At 50.6% G+C, this 23,872-nt stretch overlaps 5 protein-coding genes across 5 annotated transcripts; 3 read left to right on the top strand and 2 right to left on the bottom strand.

Moving 5' to 3' along the window:
- Positions 1-108: 108 nt before the first annotated feature.
- On the bottom strand, positions 109-1,847 carry N7458_010259 (uncharacterized protein; the record flags this gene model as incomplete). Its single annotated transcript, XM_056913641.1, has 2 exons — positions 109-858; positions 933-1,847. 2 exons carry the CDS (start codon positions 1,845-1,847, stop codon positions 109-111), a joined length of 1,665 nt encoding a protein of 554 aa, XP_056762490.1.
- Positions 1,848-2,108: 261 nt separating this feature from the next.
- Positions 2,109-4,068, top strand: N7458_010258 (splicing factor cactin; the record flags this gene model as incomplete). Its single annotated transcript, XM_056913640.1, has 6 exons — positions 2,109-2,624; positions 2,692-3,165; positions 3,222-3,253; positions 3,308-3,851; positions 3,939-3,971; positions 4,051-4,068. 6 exons carry the CDS (start codon positions 2,109-2,111, stop codon positions 4,066-4,068), a joined length of 1,617 nt encoding a protein of 538 aa, XP_056762489.1.
- Positions 4,069-5,634: 1,566 nt separating this feature from the next.
- N7458_010257 (uncharacterized protein) lies at positions 5,635-7,347 on the top strand (the record flags this gene model as incomplete). The annotated part of the gene is made up of 2 exons (XM_056913639.1): positions 5,635-6,576; positions 6,700-7,347. 2 exons carry the CDS (start codon positions 5,635-5,637, stop codon positions 7,345-7,347), a joined length of 1,590 nt encoding a protein of 529 aa, XP_056762488.1.
- Positions 7,348-13,499: 6,152 nt separating this feature from the next.
- Positions 13,500-14,287, bottom strand: N7458_010256 (60S ribosomal protein eL34; the record flags this gene model as incomplete). Its single annotated transcript, XM_056913638.1, has 4 exons — positions 13,500-13,691; positions 13,918-14,041; positions 14,183-14,196; positions 14,264-14,287. The coding sequence occupies 4 exons, from the start codon at positions 14,285-14,287 to the stop codon at positions 13,500-13,502; spliced, it is 354 nt and encodes a 117-aa protein (XP_056762487.1).
- Positions 14,288-14,697: 410 nt separating this feature from the next.
- prp8 (U4/U6-U5 snRNP complex subunit PRP8) lies at positions 14,698-21,903 on the top strand (the record flags this gene model as incomplete). The annotated part of the gene is made up of 2 exons (XM_056913637.1): positions 14,698-19,281; positions 19,429-21,903. 2 exons carry the CDS (start codon positions 14,698-14,700, stop codon positions 21,901-21,903), a joined length of 7,059 nt encoding a protein of 2,352 aa, XP_056762486.1.
- Positions 21,904-23,872: the final 1,969 nt, after the last annotated feature.

Genomic DNA, 23,872 nt, shown 5'->3' with positions numbered 1-23,872 from the left:
CAGACACATGAATTATTCTAATGATGAATCAATCTATTTGTCACATCTCGTAACATGTTACCATATAACTAGAGCATAGTATTTAACAGGTATGCACCAGATAAATCTTCAAAACCTCCGTTTCTTCTTCGTGGGCGCCTTACTCTTCGCTTCCAGCTGCCGTTTCAGCTCCTCCCGCTTACGGTCAGCTCTTTGCGCCTCAGTTTCTTCCGGGGCCGGTGCTGCACTCGGTGCTTTCGCTGGTAGTGAAGGCTCCAAAGATTCCCTTTTCGGCGACACCCGGTCTATGGCCCGTTGTTTGGGCGCTGGAGACTGTTCACGGGGCTTTCGCTCAGGCGAAGTGACTATAGTCTCCTGATGGATAGGGGCTGTCTCCGTGGGAGGCGCTGCTTTTGCCTTCGCCTTGCCGCCTATCATCCCCAGTCTTGTGGGCTTTTTGACTTTAGCTGGTGGTACTGTGGATGCTATATGCTCTTCTGGTTGTATGGGAGGTTGTTCGAGTGGCTGAGTTAGTTCAGCTGCTGGTGATGTTGCACGCTCTGGCTCTGGCTCTGGGATCTTCTTCTTGCCTCCGATCACGCCAAGTCCCTTCTTAGGCTTCTTGAGGGGCTCTTTTGGTGGCGTAGCTGGTACGGTGGGTTTCGGGGAGGGGGAAGCTGTGGGCGTCGGTGTACGTTTTCGTCGATGTGGAGGTGAAAGCTTGGGCTCAGGTTCGGCCTCGGATTCAGTTGCCGTCGCTTCATTTGTATCCACTGCCTGAGGCTGTGGTGATAAACTCTTCTCCTTGGCCTTTGCTTTGGCTGGAGATACAATTGATTTAGCTTCTTGAGCCCTTTGCCGAGGAACGACTTCTTGTTGCTGGAGATTCAGTCAGTTAGATTGAGGCACTCTTATGCTAGAGATGGAAAGGTAGTTTTTTTTTTGGAACAAACCTCGAACTCGTCGACTTCACTTCCCGACGTCATCTCCTCGTCAAGATCCAAATCACCCTGTGTATCAATAGCCTTGATCCTGGTCTGAGATGTGGAGGCTTTCGTAGGTTCCTCTTCTTGAAAAGAAGTGGTCTCGGAGCGCCTTTGGAGACCGCTCCACCACTTGTCTTGGGATGGGCGAAGTCTTTCAAGGCCAAGGCTGCCGCGGGATCCCGCAAGCTCATGAATGAGGTTGGACACTATCTTGGAGCTGGGCGAGGAGACCTCAGATTCGGCGAGCCAGTTCTCCTCATCAAACGGCGCGATGCCTTTGATGACCCTGGCGGCCTCGGTTCTCGAGCTGCCTTTTCGAGCCATCCGTAGACCAGCTGCACCAGGAAACACACTTCCCAGATCTGCTCCCAGGGATTCAAACCTGTCAAGCAGCTTCCCTAGCACCCAGTCCTTCTGCTTGAGCTGATCCAACAAGGATCGCTGTCGGGACTCCCAGGATGCTTCGCCTCGTAATAGCGGCAAAACTAGATGGCTAGTCGTAGAGGAAGCAGGCTCCCTAGATAGCTGTAGAGTCCACTTGAGTGGTCTCAGAGGAGCAGGCAATTTGGTGCTCGTGTTGAGTTCAAGAGAATCTGTTGAAGCACCGCTGTGTAGTTTTATAGTAGTGCCCCCGTCTCCACGGAAAGCGTCTCCGATCTTGGTGAGGAGAAGATCAAGCTGGTCCAGATCCTCGCTAGGATCAATCGTGGTGGCACTTTCATCCGCTCGTTTCAATATCTCTTTACGAGATAGTTGTTCAGACCAGATGGAGGTGAGGTCTGTCACGAACAGCTCGTAACCTTGGCGGCTCCAGGAGTACTGACAGAGCAGCGGAGGTAGATCTTCTTGCGATAGACGTAGTCTGTGCCATTCTGAGGACATGGCTTGGAGAGCTGTTTTGTTTTGTTGCAGCTCACTTCAGTATTACACCTTTTTGTTATGAGGAGGAGCTCGTGTGGATGCGGAGAGCTGCCTGGTCTGGAGCTGCAAAGGAAAGTTAGCCGCACGCTTGACTTTCCGCCAATCTCCCGAATCACTTTTCATCCACGCGACGTCAACCCAACCACCGCCGTACTCCGCACGCCGCTACCTACCCTAGTTTCTTTGATTCTCGAACGGTCGCCCTTTTGGAAAACATATAGAATGTCCTCGCGAATCCCGGACCGATCGGGTTCGCGGCGCAGCCGGTCGCGCTCCCCATCGTCCTGGCGTCAACTCCAGGATCGCCCCCGCAATGAACGAGACAATCGCGACCGACAAGAACCAAATCGCCGATGGGATAATGGAAATTCACGTGGCTCAGGTCCCTCCCGGGATATGCGCGACCAAGTCAGACTCAACCAGCTTCAAGAGGACGAACAAGCGCGTGCGTGGGTTGCGCAGGAGGACATCTTTGTGCTCAAGCAGGCCAAGAAAAAGGCAGAAATTCGAGTCAAGGAAGGGCGTGCAAAGCCTATTGACTGGCTGACAGTCACACTGCGTGTTATCGACCCGACACGCGATCCCTTGGACGACGAGATCGCCGATTCCGAACTCGATGTGGTGGACCCTGATGGTGTCTTCGAGGGACTGTCGCAGTCACAGTTGGAGGATCTGGAGCATGATATTGATACCTTCCTGAAGCTGGAGTCAAACCCGCAGAATCGGGACTTTTGGAAGGTACGTGTCTTCTCTGGGATTGACTTTTAAATGTGGAACTCTACTGACATTGATTTCATTTGTACAGACCATGAAGATTATCTGCCGTGATCGCCAGAAAACCTCTGCACCTCAAGGACGAGCTCTCAGCTCCGTGGCCGCCGATATCAACCGACTACTCAGCCCGAAAACTTACGAACAACTTCAGACGCTAGAGGTCCAAGTCAAGCGGAAACTGAACTCCAACGAACCTATCGATACAGACTACTGGGAAGAGCTTTTACGTAGCTTGACAGTGTGGAAAGCCCGAGCAAGACTGCGGAATGTATACCAAGATGTGATCGACGAACGAGTGCGCGATCTCAGGAAACAACAGAAGGCAGAGGCGGAATCTATGCGGGAGAAGCTTGCGCCTCTCGCGCCCACTGTGTCTGGAGTGGACCAGTCCCAGACTGTGGATTCCGATGAATTCAAGGGCTTGGATCCTGATCCATTGTTGCATGTGCGCCAGGAAGATAAAGGACTGGAAATTATGGACGAGACTGTATTCCTTCGCCAAGTGGTGAGTCCTCCCCCTGGTCACTCTAGCGTAAACCCTGTCATTAACCCGGGATACAGGCTCGAGAACGCCAAAAGATCCTTCGTATGGGGTATGTCCCACTCCGACAACGAGGTGCCGAAAGGCCGACCGCTGTCGCTACTAGCACTGTCTCCACCACCACAGCTACGTCAGGGGTGCCCGGTCGCTTCTCTTCGATACCCAATGACGATTTCTCGCAAGCTACCAAGGCCCTGTACGAGAGGGAGCTGGCCAAGGGTGTGAGTGAGAACGAAGAGATCTTCACTAGCGAAGAGGCCGTGACTACTGCTTCACAATCCCAATGGGCTGGCAAGCACCGCCCACGAAAGCCACGATACTTCAATCGTGTTCAAATGGGATACGAATGGAACAAGTACAATCAGACCCATTATGATCATGACAATCCGCCACCGAAGGTTGTGCAGGGTTACAAGTTCAACATCTTCTACCCCGACCTCATTGATAAAACCAAAGCCCCGACGTATCGCATTGAACGCGAAGATGGTCGGAAGCGAGGGCAGTCCTTTGCAGAGGCTGGAGAAGAGGACACTTGCTTGATTCGATTTATGGCTGGAGCCCCTTACGAGGACATCGCCTTTCGCATTGTCGATAAGGAATGGGACTATAGTGCAAAGCGCGAACGAGGGTTCAAGAGTACCTTTGACAAGGTAAGTTTTTTCGCCTTTTGACCTATTCCCAAATTACAATTCCTGGAAGACCACAATATCCTGACATTTATTTTCTCGGTCGTACAGGGCATTCTTCAACTCCACTTCCAGTTCAAGAGAGTAAGTGACTTGGATCTCTGAGACATCGTGGAGGCTACGAAAATTTCCGACCGCAAGAATATCGCTGACGTTGTCTTAGATCTATTACCGGAAGTAACACGGAAACCCATCATGGCCACATGGGCATTCTATCGGGAAGAGGGCAAGTGGATATTGGGTTGTGGTGGTGTATGCAGGATGAAGAGTCGGGGTGTATTTTCCAGAGCGCTGACTGCCTGTGAATTCAGTTCTCCCACGACTGATTGGGCTGGAAACATTCCCTTGCCTCTTTTTTTTTTTGATGAGAAGATCTCACATTCAATAAGCTCGCGATCTCTCTGCACTGTCCATGTGTGGATCCCTATATCAAATGCTTAATACGACCACTTATTGACATTCCGGAGCTCCCGTTGTTTCTCCACAACCGTGTTGTGTCTTTGGTGTTCTCTCCGAGGAGAGCGGAGTATCCAGAACCCCCGCAGCAGCCATTACTTCGCCTTCCCTCCATGTGCCCAGTGAAGAGGGATCAGCACTGGTCTATTTTGCGGAACGGCGGACGTTGAAAACTGTTCTGGTGATACCTTACTGGGCTGCAGCTTGCAGGTCAATCTATGGCTTCCGGCTGGCTAGAAGCAGGCCAACCAGAAAGAAACACCCGCGCTACCAGACAGGACAGCAATTCCAACCAGGAGGTGCTTTTGTCCCAAGATTTTTTTGTACTCCATATCCTTTTTCTTACTTGACTTCCTTGCCAACCCTTTTCCAGAATGGCCTCTGGTCTCGGTCTCAACTTCCAGAAAAACCTGCGCGCAGGCCTCAGACCGGGGCAGATGAATCGCGATAGGTTCTGCAGGCTGCCGCCACCAGCCGACCACCTACCCCCTCTTCTCTGCTCGCCCCCGTCAGCCCCTTAGGCCCATTTGAGGTCCCTCAAGGCTATCTAGCACCCGTTCAAAGCCTACCTGTACGTCTGCTGTAGCACTTGGTTGACCCGCCTTGACCGTGTATGAGATCATTGGCCAACCTCTGTACTAGGGAACGGCCGTTCCACAGCTTAGGTATCCGGAAGAAGATGATTCTCATAATACAAGTGTGCAAGACTGCAAGAATATGCTGTAATGCAGTTAGATTGACGCTAGCCATCTGTCGCCTCATACTATTGCCCTCTCTCTTCCTCGCGTTCCCACCCTTTTCTCTTCTTCCCAGTCACTAGTCCCGTCCATCCTAGTACACTTCCCTAGTACTTCTTAAATTGTTTCCTAAAAACCCACAGAAAAAAAAAGTCCTTAGCTTCAACGATATCTTGTTTGTCCTGCACGACCATCTGGATATGTGCAGTGAAAAGAGGCTTGTGCCGTATGTGCTGGCTAGAAAATAGTTCTGGTTTTTTTTGGACCGAAAATCTTTGAAGCTTACAGCTCCAATTTTTGCATGTCTTGCCTGGTGAGGGCATGACAGTCACCCTGGTTACTTCTATGCTGGGGCTTCCTCTATTATAGCTGAGATCGAACTCGCGGACCCCCCCCACCCCCCCCAACTCCCCAAACCTCAAACTTGTTTCTCTTTCTATCCAAGTGCATGTTTCAAGCTTTTTGCGCCTGCCCAAGTCCCAAGTCAGAAACATCCTCAGCACCTTATCTTGCACACTGTCAGGGCACCCTCTAACCTCATCACCTTGAACATCATGGACCACCACTCGTTCCTCTATCACCATCCTCTGGCGCAGATGCCAACTGACCAGCGAGAGTACGAGCAACATCGTGTCTTGGTACAAACGGAACTTTCCGGTGCCCAAGGCTTTTTCCAAGTCACTGCCAGTGACAGTGGCCCCCAGCCTTATCACCCCGGTCCCCCAGTCCAGAACTGGCCGGCATTCAGATCCAACCTGGCGCCGCAAGCTCTGATGCCCCTTCACACTGGTTTCAGTAACCCGTGGGGCGCCAAGCTACATCCATACGATTTCGGTACTTCTTCTGTCACTCGTGCTATGGTGCCTGACGAGACTTGCCTTGCATCACTCTACACTGCCTCTCACGCCAACATCAACATGCCTCCCACAGTCACCTCCTCTTCCAACATTCACCATCAAAACTCCCAAGCCAACATGCCTTCTACAATTGCCTTATCTTCCAACTTTCCCCAACAAAGCTCCCATGCGCCGAGAGGTGATGACCATGATGATCTAATGATCCAGCAAACAACGCCAGCGACTTCTTCCTTTTTAAGCCAGGAACGCTTCAATCACTCTGCCTCACACCCCGGCATTCCTACTTCTGAAAGATCTAGGCGTTGGATGCACGCAACACCCCAGTCACCACCTATCTCTGTTTCCTCAACTCAATCTCCACGTCACCCTCACTCGCTTGTTAGCATGAGCCCTGCGCCAACTGTGTCCGGCGCTGAAGGTAGCTCACCTCGCATTAGCATCGAAGATGCTAGTGATCAAGAGCAAAATGGAGAGCCTCCGTATTCCCGTCTCATCTGGGACGCACTGATGTCGACTGAGGACAAGATGCTGCCTCTTCAAGGGATCTATCAGTGGTTTGAGAAAAATACCACCAAGGCAGGCAATGAGGAATCAAAGGGCTGGCAAAACAGTATTCGACACAATCTTTCCATGAATGCGGTACGTGTACTTCCTACTTTCCTGCGGCGGTTTCAGTTTGAGAGCAGTCTCCACAAATGCTCTTACATGGAAGTTACTGGTTAAATGGAGAACTGCGTTTAACTAATAGCTTTCATTATGCAGGGATTCGAGCCTGTTAAAGTTGAGGCCTCAGGGAAAAAGGCCATGAACTATTGGCGTTTGACAGAAGAGGCTATTCGAAACGGGGGTGTTCAATCAACGACCCGGTATCGCAAAATGAGCGGCAAAAAGGCCATGAGCTCAGATCCCCCCGACCCCCGTCGTCAGCGACCAGGGGCCAAGGGTGGTAAAAAATGCGCTGGAGTCAAGCGCCATGCTGTTGACTATGAGGATGGAGAGCCATCTCACCCACGATCAGTGTTACATCAACGCAATGTCCGACCTAACCGATCTCCTCCATTCAACCCCCAATCTCAAATTCAGGTTCAAGCTCAGCCTCAACCTCAGCCTCAACCTCCAAACTTGATGAACACTGATATCCACCACCTCCAACATTACAGTATTCCATACTCACCAACGCCATCCATTGGCTTGCCTCAGTACGACGTCCCTCACATGCCGAATGCCCTCCCGGAACTCCAACCAAGCGGTCTGCCTCCGATGCCTCGCCACAATTGGCAGCATTTCGATCTCAGCAGCGTGATCGGGACCACAAACTCTTCGCCCAATGACAACATGGTTTTCTGCGATACAGCAGAAGGGGCGCCGGATTGCGCTGCATTCGTGGGGCCCTGGGTTGGGCTGGTCTAACCCAGACCCAAGGTCCAATTATCAGGACCTCATGAGAGGCCCTCTCGAGGGCGCACCGATCATCTTCAGATTGGTGTGCTAGGCACCTATCGGGGCTTGTTCATTACGACAAGCGGGGATCAGCAACCTTGCAGGTCTGAAGTACCAAAAAAAGGGGTGGGTGGTGCGGGTTGGTGACCATACAAGTGGGCGTCGCCGACTGCATAATTCTTTCTTTTTCTAATGATGTGCCTTCTCTTCTCGTTCTGTAAATTATTTTTGGATGGCTTTTTTCGATCATTTCTCGGGGCTGGAACGACCGGGCCCTTTGGCGCTGAATCAACTAGGGGAAATTGTTGCATCACTCGTGCATTGCTAGTCGGGAAACTTGTTACATTTCGAGAGCTTGGGTGTTCAGAGCGGTATCATTTTGCGAGCGGACTTTTGCTATTTGTTGTCTATGCCCACGAGGTGAAGCGTCGTCCACTGGGATTTATTTGCTTTTTTTTCTGTCTGGAGGATTCAAGTGTACCATAGGGCAACTAGCCCGCCGGGTTTCGCGGCCCACTCGATGCGGACTGGAAAATTTAGGCTTGAGAACCGAGAACCGTCTATTCGTGCCTTCTGCCATACTGTACAAGTGTCAAGATCTGTCATGGACTCATGGATACACGCTATAGTTCCTATAGTTTCTACGGGGCGGCCCGCCGCAAAGCCCAAGCTCTCGGTCCCACTTGGTTGTTAAGCATAACGAAGACGACAAATATACTCTGTCATGTTGGAATAGTCCGTTCCAATCGCCCATTATCGGGGACTACAATTCTCTACATGTTCAATATCGGCGGCAATCATACTCATAGGGTTCCTGATGCCCGCATCGTTTTGACTGGCTGTATAATTTCCTGCCCAGTACTTCACACGTGTTATGGCCGAGTCTATCTATACTACGACGTATGTTGGTGCTAGCATTGGTGGTATTCAGACGGCGGTGTCGCCTTGTAGAGAGCATTCAATAGATACAGCTTCAGAATTCATCAAGCCATCTCTCCAGAAATTCAAGCCCCCAACGTTTTTTTTATATCGATTGGTCTATTCCGTTAAAGGTAAGAGCAAGTACATGCTATCGCGTTCGGGGCCTCCCACCCCTATCCCCGCCCAGTCTTTCCTCCCAATGAATGACCACCATAGATACACCTCCTCTCTTCCTCCTCGTTCTTAAGCTCGGTCTTATTGACAAGCTTGCAGCTCCCTTCACTGCGTGACGCGGACGGGGTTTGGCATCGGGCTTTGCAGACCATTGCACTTGATTCGTGCGAAACTGCAAATCTGCAACCGTCTGACGCTTACCTTTCTAAGCTTTTCCCCACCCGACACCCTGACTCATTAGAGAGAAATCTCCATAGATCTTGTCCGCTAGATCTAGACCCACAACAGTTTCATGGGAGACTAAGGATTCTCGATAAGCCCTCTATTCCATACCTGACGGTCGACGCCGTTTGCAGTATGATAGTGGAGCAGAATTGAACTACATGAGTAGGTATGGCGATCGCAACAGATGTGCTTTTGATCTGTCAAGATGGTCTACCCCCACCATCGATAATGACGCAGGCTCGAGCTCATCGTCCTACCGTTTAGTGTCACAATCGGCTCGTGTGATCAGATCGGCAGTGGCGATGGTAGCGGGAGGGATGACTACAGTATAGTAGACCTGGAATGCGAGATTTTTATAAACTTTGGTGTTAAGAAATGATCTGAAGCGGATCAATAGAGGCTGACAGGGGGTTATATAGGAGAGACAGGAGATAGGGGTAGAGAAGCAGGGATTGTATGCCAATATTGACCCTGGAGATAGTATAATTGGTCTCCGGCTAATGAACTATTCACAGAGATTTTCCGATCGTTCACTTGCTCGCTGTAAACGCTATTTCCGTGTGCTAGTACTCCGCATATCCATCCAATACTCAGTCCAGCGCACATACCACCATAAACCTACCTAGGAATGTGCTACTTCCACTATCCTGCAGAGGCGTGGGGGAAATAGGACACTATCTGTGCTACCAGCTATACTATATCTCGTATACTACATTGTCACAGGTGACAGCTGCATGCCGCTCCCAAAGCACCGGAGGCCGGCACTTTGGCATATTTCCGTTTCTACTGTACCTGTCACGGGTCGTGCCGTCACTTGGAGCTTGGAACCTGTTGAAGCACGAAATTTGAAGACCGCTTGCAGGCCTCTATACTCATCTACTTAACCCATCTTTCTCATTGCTGGAATTTCATTATATCATACAAGATTAGTACTACTATCCGTCGTCTCTGGGGACACACCTCTTAAAGCGGACTGTTTCGCTATTTGTTATAGTACTTGAATAAATGAGCCTCCGGTGAAGACAGAGACACATTTCTTTACCTCCGACTTTGTACAATTCTTAGATTTGGAACATGGTACTTTTGAACAGGTCGACTCTGCATTATGTACAGGGTTAATTTGTGATCGCCAAAGACTTACGGTGGCTCCACAGATGTAAATCCGTAGTGCATCAGGGAGTGGGGTAAACTTTGGCGTCTAGAGGCTGGAAGATATTGTCGGGGGTTTACGATCCTGTTTCTTTTGGGATATATCGTCAATAAAATTTACGTAATGTCATAGCTTGTCCTCGGGTGGGGGAGCGTCTAAAGCTTGACCCGGCTCTCACTTTCCGGCGCTGATCGAGGACCAATGATGAATTTACCTGAAGAAATATGAGGAAATGGCCGGACCAAGACGGACTATAGGTCTCTAAAACTGCATTGCTAGGGCGGATCATTTCCCCTCCCGATGGGTTGGGGTTGTCAGACACGTTGGGTAGGGGCTTGCTTTTTTTCTCCTTGTCTTTTTGGCTGACTTGCATGCTATACCTACATCTTGTACTTGATGATCATCGTCAGCTGCCATGTTTCTTCATTTCTTTCTCCTGCTCTCTTTGATGCAAGTAGGATCTAGTTCTCGTACATATGCAGGGCTGGGCGCCAACATCAATAAATAGCCTAGCGGACCGCGGTCAGTATTATCGGGCCGCCGCCACAGCCCAAACGATCAAGGTGCAGTTGTAGAAAGAGTAGTATCTACTGTCCACCCCCAACCGGGTCCATTCCACCAAAATAAAGATGGCGATATGATATATCATATGCCACCTACGCCGTTCGATAGAGGTAAATCTTATAGGAAAAGAAACGATACGAACTACTCAAGATCTTCAGTTCTCCGATCCTTTGCCGATCAAAGAAACTTGACATCTTCCAGACTTTTAAGTGGCTAACGGCGGGAATTTTACTTTCGAGCCGAAGGACTGTGCGACCAGCCTCCGATGCAAGAATTCGCAGACGCAGACTTCCAGACACACTTTGGACTTTTGTGCGGAGAATACCTTCGTAGAATTGGAGATGGGCCTTCCCTTTTCTACCTGCTTTGAGGCAAGAAGGACGGATTTGCTTCGTTTCGTTTCTCGATCAGCCTGTAGCGTGGCACGAGCCCCGTCCGTTGGGCGCTTGCGGGATGAGACTAGCCAATTTTCTACTGAAGCTGTCATGAGGACAGCAATATCGCTGACGCTGACCTTGTTCTAGCCTCGACATCCCATAGACGCTAACTTTCAGTTGCGGAGCCCCCAAGTCTGGCCAGGTATCTGGAATGGTGTGCCGCAGTCCCGAAACTCAGGAATAATACAGTAGAGGGCAACCGATTGACCGCTCCTCAGTATGGTTCAGCTGAATATCGTGCATGAAGTAGTCCATGTCGGTGTCAGGATGACAGCTTAAAACGGAGTATGTTTGGCGAATAAGAAAGCTAAGAAATATGGTCAACAGGGAGGTCTTTGCCGATCGAGGTCGGCAATCATCCCTCATCTCTTTATAAGGCAGGCATCAAGGGTCCTAGTGGTCGGAAGAAAATACGAAGGTTCACCGTCTGCCACGTAAGGTACATGTGTAACTTGCATTAGCTGCGGAGGATGGAAGTGAAAGGATCGCTGTCAATTGGTACCGGCTGCAAGGATTTTTATTCACTGGCGCGGAGATTCGATGTGGTGGGACAGACCCGGCGACATATGCTGAAGTTTTGCGTCTATAATTTTTTTATGTCTTACATAGACAATGCTCTGTCTCTTTTTCTGTACTGTCGGGCCCATTTCATGCCTCCTCTATGTTATAGATTGACAACAGGTTTGAGTTCGAAGATCCCGTGCTTGATACTTCCGGCCATGTAACCTTAAAGTGAAAATTAGACTCTAATGGTTACATAATCTAATGACAGCTAACTATAATCTCCTCCTCCCTTGGAGCTGGTAGCCTTGTTGCCTATTTGAAATCTTTTCATGTCTTCTATTTTTTTTTCTCTCGTATCCTGCAAGCGCCCTCAAACTCTAGTGGCCAGTGTCTGCAGCCTTCAGCCTTCGCACGCTCGCATGACAAAAATACGGGGTCCTATAACAGGTACAACCCAACGTGGGACTCCTACCTAAACTGGCTCTCGGGGGATTCGGATCACCGAGCTATAGGTGCGTATATCAGGATTGTGAATGGTACAGGTAAGCTGGAGGGCTGCGTATGGAAGGGAGTCCGTAGATAGAGAATTGATATGCCACAGAGGGCGTTACGATCCACTTTCCCCGTCCGTCTCCGATATATATTCCTAGACCCCTCTGAATATCCTTGACGGAAACCCCCTTTCAAAAGTACCAATTCCCACGAGATGTACCGGGCTTGGGAATCGAATTTTGAAAGTGGCGCAAAGCTATGCCAGATGAGATCGTTACTAAGATCCGATCTCTTGAGCCATCCCAGAGGGGCCACACAGAGCCCGAGGGCGGATGCTGCAGATGGTAGGAAGTCCAGGCCCCCTTTCCCCCTGTAAGAAAAAAAATAACTAAGTTCCTGCTTGGCCTGACGGAATCTTTGATAATAGTGTCATAGGTTTCTTGCAGTATCGAAGTCATCTCCCCGGGAATAGTCCGTTGAATTGGACACCTAAGATCGACAATTTGACAGCTGCAGAACCACATCAGGTATTCTTGGGACCTCACCATCCTAGCACGTACCTACACCAGGCGCTACTATAGTGGATCGCCGCGGCTGGTCCTTGAAGAATCGAAAATTTACGAAACAAAGAGACTGGCGGTCACCAGGGGTGCAGGATCGGCCCCAGAAAAGATACTCTCAGGACCGCTATCTGGGTATAGCTCGCTGGACTTCCACGTCCGGATTTAAATCCACGGCTGACGTCGGAACCGATCACCGACTCGATAGATTGGATCCATTGGATCAATTCGTGACCCTGACTGCCAGGGTCCGGGCCTGGTCTATAACACAAACCTTATATACTCTCCCCTTTGGTCCCTCCACCTTATCCCACCCCAGTGGTATGATCCCTACCTTCGAAATATCATGCAGCTAGGGTTCCAGCTCGAAATGGACTCGACATTGCTGTTGTGCTGGCTGGTTCTCGCCCAACTGCGCAGACCAGGGTATCAATTCTACACTACGTGTTGCGGTGTGATGGCGACGTCCACCAGGGGGGATTGTGCCTTACGTAGCGAGGAACTGGCGTCTGATTGACGTGGTGATGGTGTAGACTGCTAGAATGAGGGCTAGATTGTTAGGCCAGCGCGCAAGGGAACAAACGCAAATCTCGAGGAAGAGCTGCAGTGAGATCGTGGATGTCGGGCCTTGATCTTGAGTTTCAGGATCCAACGCCCAGGCAGGGCAGTTGGCGAGGAGTGCAGAAGCGTTACCAATTGAGAGGAATCAAATGGGTATCAGCACAGGTTGCTTAAGATGCCTCTACTTGAGGGTTTCATCTACATTCTATAGGTATGACGGAGCAGTCAATGGGTGAGAAACTGGAGTGGGCGATATCTCGGGGGACATCATTCGTGAGACCAAAGACACCACACACTCTAGAGACAATTGCCGTGACAGAATACACCGACAGCGGTATCACGTTCAACACATTTCGTAGGAATCTCATGAAGGTAATAAGGTTGGGTTTCATTTGCTTAGCCACGGCCCAGATGTAGGAGGGCTCGCGTGCTAGCGGTTCCTGTTCATCCTTTTTTAGATTCTAAGAGAACCGTTCCCGTTTTTCCATAACGTTCGCTCCCCAAAAGACTAACACCGACGAAAACAGACGTTGCTTAGCGCTTGCCAGCAGCCTTCTCCTGGGACTCCTTGAGAACCTTCTTGACGATCTTCTGCTCCTCGATCAGGAAGGCGCGGACAATGCGGTCCTTGACGCAGCCAGCGCAGCGGGAACCACCGTAGGCACGGCTGACGTTCTTCTTGGGGCGGGAGATCTGAGCATACTCGCGGGGGCGGAGAGCGGGGACCTAGAGGCCAAAATTGTCAGTTCACATGCTTCTGTACGGAAAAGAGCCGAAATGTGGTATTGAGAAAGGGTGTGGTGGTTTGGTCGAATTTTGAAGATCACGCCAGTCCATCGGGGGAAGAGCTTTTTTAGTGCCCTTCACTCGGTTCCTCGACGGTCGCCCTCCACACACAACCCCCCACAAAACCACACACACGACAATTAAAATTCGTTCAGGAAGCACTCACACCGGGGAGCTTGATGCCGCAGTCACCGCACTTGGGAGCGGTACCCTTCTTCTTCAGGTGAAGGTACCGGAGCTCACCACCAGGAGTCTTGATGATGCGAACCTTGTTGGACCGCGTGTTGTACCTGTAAAGCGAGAGAATTCGTCAATATGCCGTTCGAAAACAATTCAGTCATGCATCTCGTCAATCCTGATCGTAGCGAATATCGATTCAAGCGAAGAGGAGGCATTGTGCGAGATGAGGGAATTTTTTTTAGCCAACGTACGGGTTCCGGCGGCGCTGGAGGATGGAAATCACAGTCAGTATTTTCGATCGAGACCATTTCTTCGCAGGCAAGGCAACTCACGTATTGCAGTCTGTTGTTCGGCATTTTGGCGTGCTTGAACCTCTGCTATGGTCAGGAGCGGCGGTTGTCGTTCGTCGGGTTGTAGACGGTAAAATGTCCAGGCGGACGGATTTGTGTGGGTTTCGCTCTAGCGCACTTTTGGCGAGTCCACGCTAACCCCAATTGGGATTAGCGCCATCCGGACAGCCGCCACCTCAAACTTCGAGCAAAAGGAGCAAGTTTCATCCAGCAGAAGGATCACCGGTTGTTGGTGTTCTTTTCCATCGATCTGCTTAGTCTCAGCTATTCTACGCGCTTACGACAAGCGTTATTTACCCCATTCACCAACAATCGCGCCCCGAGTCGATGGTTTTTGACGTGACGTGGACGCGACTCTGAGCCCAACTCACGTCTAAGGGAGGGTGGTTGCACTCCCCTCATCAACAACCACCACCATGGCGTCTTTGCCTCCTCCCCCTCCTCCAGGATGGGGTGCAGCTCCTCCATCCATGACGATGGCACCACCGCCTCCTGGCTATCAGCCGCCGGCAGATCCCAACGTCGCAAAATTTGCGCAGAAGAAGCATGAATGGTTGCGCACGCAGCGCAGTCGCTTTGGCGAGAAGCGAAAGGCCGGATTTGTCGAGACACAGAAGGCGGATATGCCACCAGAGCATTTGCGGAAGATTGTCAAGGATATCGGCGATGTTTCGCAACGGAAGTTCACCAACGAGAAGCGCAGCTATCTCGGCGCGTTGAAGTTCATGCCTCATGCTGTCTTGAAGCTGCTGGAGAACATGCCGATGCCCTGGGAGTCGGCTCGCGAAGTGAAGGTGCTCTACCACGTCAACGGTTGCTTGACCATAGTGAACGAGACTCCACGCGTTATTGAACCCGTCTTCCATGCTCAGTGGGCCACAATGTGGATGTGCATGCGTCGCGAGAAGAGTGATCGACGCCACTTCAAGCGAATGCGCTTCCCTCCATTCGACGATGAAGAGCCTCCTCTTTCTTGGTCAGAGAACATTGAGGATGTTGAGCCCTTGGAACCCATTCAAATGGAGCTCGATGAGGACGAGGATGGAGCTGTCTACGAATGGTTCTACGACCACCGACCCCTTCTTGATACCCCCCACGTCAATGGTCCTAGTTACAAGTCATGGAATCTGTCACTGCCGCAGATGGCTACCCTTCATCGTCTGAGTCACCAGCTGCTCAGCGACGTCGTGGACGAGAACTATTTCCACATGTTCGATCTCAACAGTTTCTTCACAGCAAAGGCCCTGAACGTTGCTATCCCCGGTGGTCCCCGGTTTGAGCCTTTGTACAAGGACATTGATCCGAACGACGAGGATTTCAGCGAATTCAACGCAATCGACCGCATCATCTTCCGCGCCCCGATCCGAACCGAATATCGCGTGACCTTCCCTTTCTTGTATAATACCCTTCCCCGCAGCGTCAAGGTTGCCTGGTACTCTCACCCCCAGGTGGTCTATGTACGCACCGAAGATATCAACCTCCCCGCATTCTACTTCGACCCCGTCATTAATCCTATTTCCTCCCGCTCCGTCGCCCCAAAGAACATTACAGTTAGTCATGAGGACGAAATATTTGGCCCTGGCAACGACGAAGATGAATTTGAACTTCCTGGAGAGGTCGAGCCATTCTTAGACGATGAAGAGCTGTACACGCCCGATACTACCTCCGCGATCGCTTTGTGGTGGGCCCCTCACCCCTTCGACAAGCGGTCCGGAAAGATGGTTCGTGCTCAGGACGTACCGCTGGTCAAGCAGTGGTATCTGGAGCACTGCCCTCAGGGTCAGCCTGTCAAGGTTCGCGTCTCTTATCAGAAGCTGCTTAAGACCTACGTGCTTAATGAGCTGCACAAGAGCAAGCCGAAGGCCCAAAGCAAGCAGAATCTGTTGAAGACTTTGAAGACAACCAAGTTCTTCCAGCAGACCACTATTGACTGGGTCGAGGCCGGTTTGCAAGTCTGCCGCCAAGGTTTCAACATGCTGAATTTGCTGATTCACCGGAAGAACTTGACCTATCTGCACCTTGATTACAACTTCAACTTGAAGCCAGTCAAGACATTGACCACTAAGGAGCGTAAGAAGTCTCGCTTCGGAAACGCTTTCCATCTGATGCGTGAAATTCTCCGCTTGACCAAGTTGATCGTCGATGCTCAGGTCCAATACCGCCTCGGCAATATTGATGCCTTCCAGCTGGCTGATGGTATTTTGTATGCCTTCAACCACGTCGGTCAGCTCACCGGTATGTACCGTTACAAGTACAAGTTGATGCACCAGATCCGTTCCTGTAAGGACTTGAAGCATCTGATTTACTACCGCTTCAACTCTGGCTCTGTCGGCAAGGGTCCTGGTTGCGGTTTCTGGGCTCCCGCGTGGCGTGTCTGGCTGTTCTTCATGCGTGGTATCATTCCTCTGCTCGAGAGATGGCTTGGAAACTTGCTCTCTCGTCAGTTCGAGGGCCGTCACAGCAAGGGTGTTGCCAAGACTGTTACGAAGCAGCGTGTGGAGTCTCACTTCGATCTGGAACTGCGTGCTTCCGTTATGGCGGATCTGATGGATATGATGCCTGAGGGTATTAAGCAGAACAAGGTTAATGTTGTGCTGCAGCATCTGTCCGAAGCCTGGAGATGCTGGAAGAGTAACATTCCTTGGAAGGTTCCCGGTTTGCCTGCACCCATCGAGAACATCATTCTTCGATACGTGAAGAGCAAGGCTGACTGGTGGATTTCTGTCGCGCACTACAACCGTGAGCGAATTCGCCGTGGTGCGACCGTCGATAAGACGGTAGCGAAAAAGAACTTGGGTCGTCTCACTCGACTCTGGCTCAAGTCAGAGCAAGAGCGCCAGCACAACTATCTCAAAGATGGTCCGTACGTGTCCTCAGAGGAAGCCGTGGCTATCTACACCACAATGGTTCACTGGCTCGAGTCTCGCAAGTTCTCGCCCATTCCTTTCCCCAGTGTCTCATACAAGCATGACACCAAAATTCTCATTCTGGCCCTTGAGCGCCTTCGTGAGTCGTACTCTGTGAAGGGTCGTCTTAACCAGAGCCAGCGTGAGGAACTTGCTTTGATCGAGCAGGCCTATGATTCTCCTGGTACAACGCTTGCCAGAATCAAGCGCTTCCTCCTGACCCAGCGTGCTTTCAAGGAGGTTGGTATTGACATGAATGACAATTACAACAACATCAACCCTGTCTACGACATCGAACCCATCGAGAAGATCACCGATGCCTACCTGGATCAATATCTATGGTACCAGGCTGAGCAGCGCCACCTCTTCCCTGCTTGGATTAAGCCTTCCGACTCTGAGGTGCCTCCGCTCTTGACCTACAAGTGGACCCAGGGTATTAACAATTTGTCGAATGTCTGGGAGACCGCCGATGGCGAGACTAATGTCATGATTGAGACCGAGCTTTCCAAGGTCTATGAGAAGATCGATCTCACTTTGTTGAACCGCATGCTCCGCCTCATTATGGACCACAACCTGGCAGACTACATCACCTCGAAGAACAACGTCCAACTCAGCTACAAGGATATGAACCACACCAACAGCTATGGTCTGATCCGTGGCCTGCAATTCTCTGGCTTCGTGTTCCAGTACTACGGTTTGATGATTGATCTTCTGCTTCTCGGCCTGCAACGAGCCAGTGAGATGGCTGGTCCTCCCCAGAGCCCCAATGACTTCTTGCAATTCCGTGACAAGGCTACTGAGACCCGCCACCCTATCCGTCTCTACACTCGTTACGTTGACAAGATCTGGGTCTTCTTCCGGTTCCAGGCAGATGAGTCTCGCGACCTCATTCAGCGATTCTTGACCGAAAACCCCGATCCTAACTTCGAGAACGTCATCGGATACAAGAACAAGAAGTGCTGGCCTCGAGACTGTCGTATGCGCTTGATGCGTCATGATGTTAACCTCGGCCGAGCTGTCTTCTGGGATATGAAGAACCGTCTTCCCCGGTCCATCACCACCATCGAGTGGGATGACACCTTTGCCAGCGTCTACAGCAAGGACAACCCCAACTTGCTGTTTTCCATGAGCGGATTTGAAGTTCGTATTCTTCCCAAGATTCGCAACCAGAATGAAGAGTTCTCGGTCAAGGACAGTGTCTGGTCTCTGGTCGACAGCTCCACCAAGGAACGAACTGCCCATGCATTCCTGCAGGTCACCGAGGAGGATATCCAGAAATTCAACAACCGCATTCGTCAAATTCTAATGTCCTCTGGATCGACAACTTTCACCAAGATTGCCAACAAGTGGAACACTGCACTGATTGCTCTCTTCACATATTACCGTGAGGCTGCCGTGTCGACCGTCAACCTTCTCGACACCATCGTCAAGTGTGAGACCAAGATTCAGACCCGTGTCAAGATTGGCCTGAACTCCAAGATGCCTTCTCGTTTCCCTCCGGCTGTCTTCTACACGCCTAAGGAGCTGGGAGGTCTGGGTATGATTTCTGGTTCCCACATCCTCATCCCCACCAGCGACAAGCGCTGGTCCAAGCAGACCGACACTGGCATTACTCACTTCCGTGCTGGTATGTCACATGACGAGGAAACCTTGATTCCCAACATCTTCCGATACATCATTCCCTGGGAGGCCGAGTTCATCGACTCCCAGCGTGTGTGGATGGAGTACTCCCAGAAGCGCATGGAAGCTCAACAGCAGAACCGCCGCCTGACTCTCGAGGATCTTGAGGACAGCTGGGACCGTGGTCTTCCTCGTATCAACACTTTGTTCCAGAAGGACCGCAGCACCCTCAGCTTCGACAAGGGTTTCCGTCTCCGAGCCGAGTTCAAGCAGTACCAGTTGATGAAGAGCAATCCTTTCTGGTGGACCAGTCAGCGACATGACGGTAAACTCTGGAACCTGAACGCCTACAGAACCGATGTTATTCAAGCCCTGGGTGGTGTGGAAACAATTCTTGAGCACACACTCTTCAAGGCAACGGCATTCCCGTCCTGGGAAGGCTTATTCTGGGAGAGGGCTAGTGGATTCGAAGAGGTTAGTAAAAATTTTTTGTCATTTTGAAGTTCTTCCCTTTGATTTTCCCCAAGATCGCTCATCTTAAAGCCCTTTTGGAGCTTTGCGGGATGAATCTATACAAGTCACATGACCATTTCGGATTACATAAGCTAACTTTTTTTACAGAGTATGAAATTCAAGAAACTTACCAACGCTCAAAGATCTGGTTTGAACCAGATTCCTAATCGTCGATTCACATTGTGGTGGTCCCCCACCATCAACCGTGCCAATGTCTACGTTGGTTTCCAGGTTCAGCTCGACTTGACTGGTATTTTCTTGCACGGCAAGATCCCTACTCTCAAGATTTCTCTCATTCAGATCTTCCGTGCCCATTTGTGGCAGAAGATCCACGAGTCAGTGGTCATGGATTTGTGTCAGGTGTTCGATCAGGAGTTGGAGCAGCTTGGCATTGAGGCTGTTCAGAAGGAGACCATTCATCCTCGTAAGTCTTACAAGATGAACAGTTCCTGCGCCGATATCCTCCTCTTCGCCACAAACAAGTGGAACGTCACACGACCTTCGCTGTGCTTCGACACCAAGGATGTATACGAGCCCAATACCACGAACAAGTTCTGGCTTGATGTGCAACTGAGATACGGTGACTACGATTCTCACGACATTGAGCGTTATGTTCGTGCCAAGTATCTCGACTACACTACCGACAGCATGAGTATCTATCCCTCGGCTACTGGTCTAATGATTGGCATTGACCTTGCCTACAACCTGTACTCTGCTTACGGCCAGTACTTCCCTGGTCTGAAGACTCTGATTCAGCAGGCCATGGCCAAGATCATGAAGGCCAACCCTGCCTTGTACGTTCTCCGCGAGCGTATTCGCAAGGGTCTTCAGCTGTATGCCTCGGAGAGCAACCAAGAGTTCCTCAACTCCCAGAACTACTCTGAGCTTTTCAGTCCCCAGATCCAGCTGTTCATTGATGACACCAATGTCTATCGTGTCACCATCCACAAGACTTTTGAGGGTAACTTGACCACCAAGCCCATCAACGGTGCCATCTTCATTTTCAACCCTCGCACTGGACAGCTGTTCTTGAAGATCATCCACACCAGTGTGTGGGCTGGCCAGAAGCGTCTGGGTCAGCTTGCCAAGTGGAAGACAGCCGAAGAAGTTGCCGCGCTCATCCGATCCCTCCCTGTGGAAGAGCAACCGAAGCAGCTTATCGTCACTCGTAAGGGTCTGCTGGATCCCCTGGAAGTCCACCTGCTTGACTTCCCCAACATCTCTATTCGTGCCTCGGAGCTTCAGCTGCCTTTCCAGGCTGCCATGAAGGTCGAGAAGCTTGCCGATATGATCCTTCGGGCTACGGAGCCTCAAATGGTTCTGTTCAACCTCTACGATGAGTGGCTCAAGTCCATCTCTCCCTACACTGCTTTCTCCCGTTTGGTCTTGATTCTTCGTGCCCTTCATGTCAATATCGACAAGGCCAAGATCATTCTTCGACCTGACAAGACTGTGATCACTCAGGAACACCACATCTGGCCCTCTCTTTCCGATGAGGATTGGATCAAGGTTGAAGTGCAGCTTCGTGATCTGATCTTGAACGACTATGGCAAGAAGAACAATGTCAACGTGCAAAGCCTGACTAGCTCTGAAGTTCGGGATATTATCCTGGGTATGGAGATTAGTGCACCTTCGCTGCAGCGTCAGCAGGCAGCCGAAATTGAGAAGCAGCAGGAGGAGGCCAAGCAATTGACTGCCGTTACGACTAAGACTCAGAACGTGCGCGGTGAGGATATCATCGTTACGACAACCTCGCAGTACGAGCAGCAGTCCTTTGCTTCGAAGACCGAATGGCGCACTCGCGCCATCGCGACCTCGAACTTGCGGACCAGGTCAAACAACATCTATGTCTCTTCGGACGACATCCGTGATGATGGCTACACCTATATCATGCCGAAGAACGTCCTCAAGCGATTCATCACCATCGCTGATCTTCGTGTCCAAGTCACCGGCTACATCTACGGTAGCTCACCGCCCGACAACGATCAGGTCAAGGAGGTCCGTACTATTGTTATGGTTCCCCAGGTCGGCAACACCCGGGATGTTCAGCTTCCGCACCAGTTGCCCCAGCATGACTACCTGAACGGTCTGGAGCCGTTGGGCGTCATTCACACTGTCTCGGGCAATGAGCCACCATACATGTCTGCCGCAGATGTGACACAGCACGCCCGTCTGATGAATGCCCACCCCTCGTGGGACAAGAAGACTGTAACCATGACTGTGTCCTTCACTCCTGGCTCCGTCTCCCTTGCTGCCTGGGGTCTGACTCCCGATGGCTACAAGTGGGGTGCTGAGAACAAGGACATGAGCTCAGACCAGCCGCAGGGTTTCTCCACCAGCATGGGTGAGAAGTGCCAGCTGTTGCTGAGTGATCGTATCCGTGGTTACTTCCTGGTTCCCGAGGACAACCTGTGGAATTACAGCTTCATGGGAAGTTCGTTTGGCAGTGTCGAGAAGCGACCTATCTACGTCAAGATCGACACTCCGCTGCGCTTCTACGATGACCAGCACCGCCCTCTACACTTCCAGAACTTCGCTGAGCTGGAAGATATCTGGGTCGATCGGACAGACAATTTCGAGTAAGGGATGTTCTCATCCATCCTGGTTTTCATGAGTCTTGGTGGGCGTTTCACAGTAAAAAGCCATGCTTTACTTTCAAGTTTCCGGGGCGTCTGTCTCTTTGTATTATCTATGTATCTTGCCAGTCTTATTTGTGTATGGTGACAATCATAATTTCATGTATCAAGCGAATTTTTAGCTAAACAAGCAATGAATTGCCTTTGTATCAAGGTTCCCATGTTCTAGGAGGTTGGTAGAAACTTAGATATAGACATGGGTTGTTTGGTATACCTGCGGCAAGTATGGGTCTTCAACGAGATTTAAACATTTCGAGAATCAACTTGAAAACGTGGTTCGGTATAGTCTTAGGAGTCTTAGGATTAAGAACAGGAAACTTAATGAGAGATAGATACCTACTTCCAAATAACTAGTATGTGAGGCCCTACCATTTTTGCGCATATATTGTAGATTTTCTTGGAGATTTACTCACTATTCCCAAGCTATAGGCACTCATTACTACTCTGGGAACCTGGAAGCTGTAGCGGACCTTTCCAAAGAACACGCCCTTCTTTTCGAGATTGATCACTCGACACCCTCCTCTACAGGCATTGAGCCCCAAGGCATCCCTCCACACGCCCTAAGCATGACGAGCCCTTGTCTTAGTTAGTCTAATATAGGAAGCCCGAGTGATCACCCTTGTTCAGACAGACAAGGAGTTTCCACGTTATTCAGCCTGATCACATTCATTCAGTACAGTGGAAATCCACAACTTTGGACAAGACTTCAAGGCCATGTTACTAATCATGAGAGAGACCAAACGACGATGGCATGTGCCGTTAAGATAGATGATCTAGAATACATCTAAAGATCTTTTCAAAAGACCTTTTAGAAGAGAGTCTGTTGAACTATAGCTGGTTGGACCGTTTCTTACCCTTGAACTCCTACCGCATGAGATCCTAGGCTGGGCGCGTCTGAGCTACACTTAGATCCAACAACCATATCAAGAGATACTTTGCAAGAAGTCCAGAAGCACAAGAACCTATCGAAATAAAAAATGGCTTGCATACATGGTGCCACGCAAACATGAGCTTGATAATAATGCGTCCAAGCATAGAGTCCCGGCTCCATTTTCCCATTGCATGCAGTAGCAGATCCATTCTGGGCAGACGGCATAACAAGTCCAGCTCGTTTCGGCAAGAGACAGCCGAGGGGCCGTATTGGTTGAAAGTCCGATCAATCTTTATTTTGATAATACAAATTCGCTGATTGATGGAAGACCTATACGAGGGGTGGGTATGAGGCTGGGCAAAGATGGTTGAAATTGAAATGCAAGATTTGATCACAGGGCAGCCACCCGACAGCGCGGATCCCCTCTCGTCCATCGCACCACCATTCAACGCCAAAGAGAAGGTTCCATGACCTCCGACAATCATACTGTGAGGTGATTGCGCGCTTAAGACCACAAAGAAGCAGGTCATCGGGTCTTACGCCACCAGTATCGTCAGCCGGGGGCCCAATCCTGGATCTCATGCGTGAGCTGGCGTTGACAATCACAGGAAAAGAAAGGTGATATCCCGGCAGACCCAGAAGGGCGTTCCTTCTCATGCAAGAAGCAAATCCGCAGCACGCCAATGCATTGTCACCCCCAAGCTCCGCGAGGCTAACGAGGCCAACGAGACTATTGAGCAGGGATCTGCCCGAATGGCCCGTGGAGGCGCATGGCAGAGGCAAACCAACACCATGCCCAATACTACATACTACAAGAGAGACAAGAGACTGAAGACGAAAGAGCAAAGACAAGAGAATGGGTCGCATCCCACTTGCACTTTGAGAGAACATCGGTCACTCACCCGGATCTTCCCTCTTCCTGTGGGCCTCTCCATCTCAGTCAGGCGAAAATGCGATTTTGATAACTAATCCATGACGCCAGTCATTGCCAATCAAACACCGTCATGACTCGGAACTCCATTGTCCCTGATTCGCCTCGAAGACT

The sequence above is a fragment of the Penicillium daleae genome (assembly GCF_028827525.1).
Source record: "Penicillium daleae strain IBT 16125 chromosome Unknown utg000008l_segment0_segment0, whole genome shotgun sequence".
Lineage (NCBI taxonomy): Eukaryota > Fungi > Ascomycota > Eurotiomycetes > Eurotiales > Aspergillaceae > Penicillium > Penicillium daleae.
The sequence above is the reverse complement of the archived record's forward strand: the minus strand, read 5'-3'. Positions and strand labels throughout refer to the sequence as shown.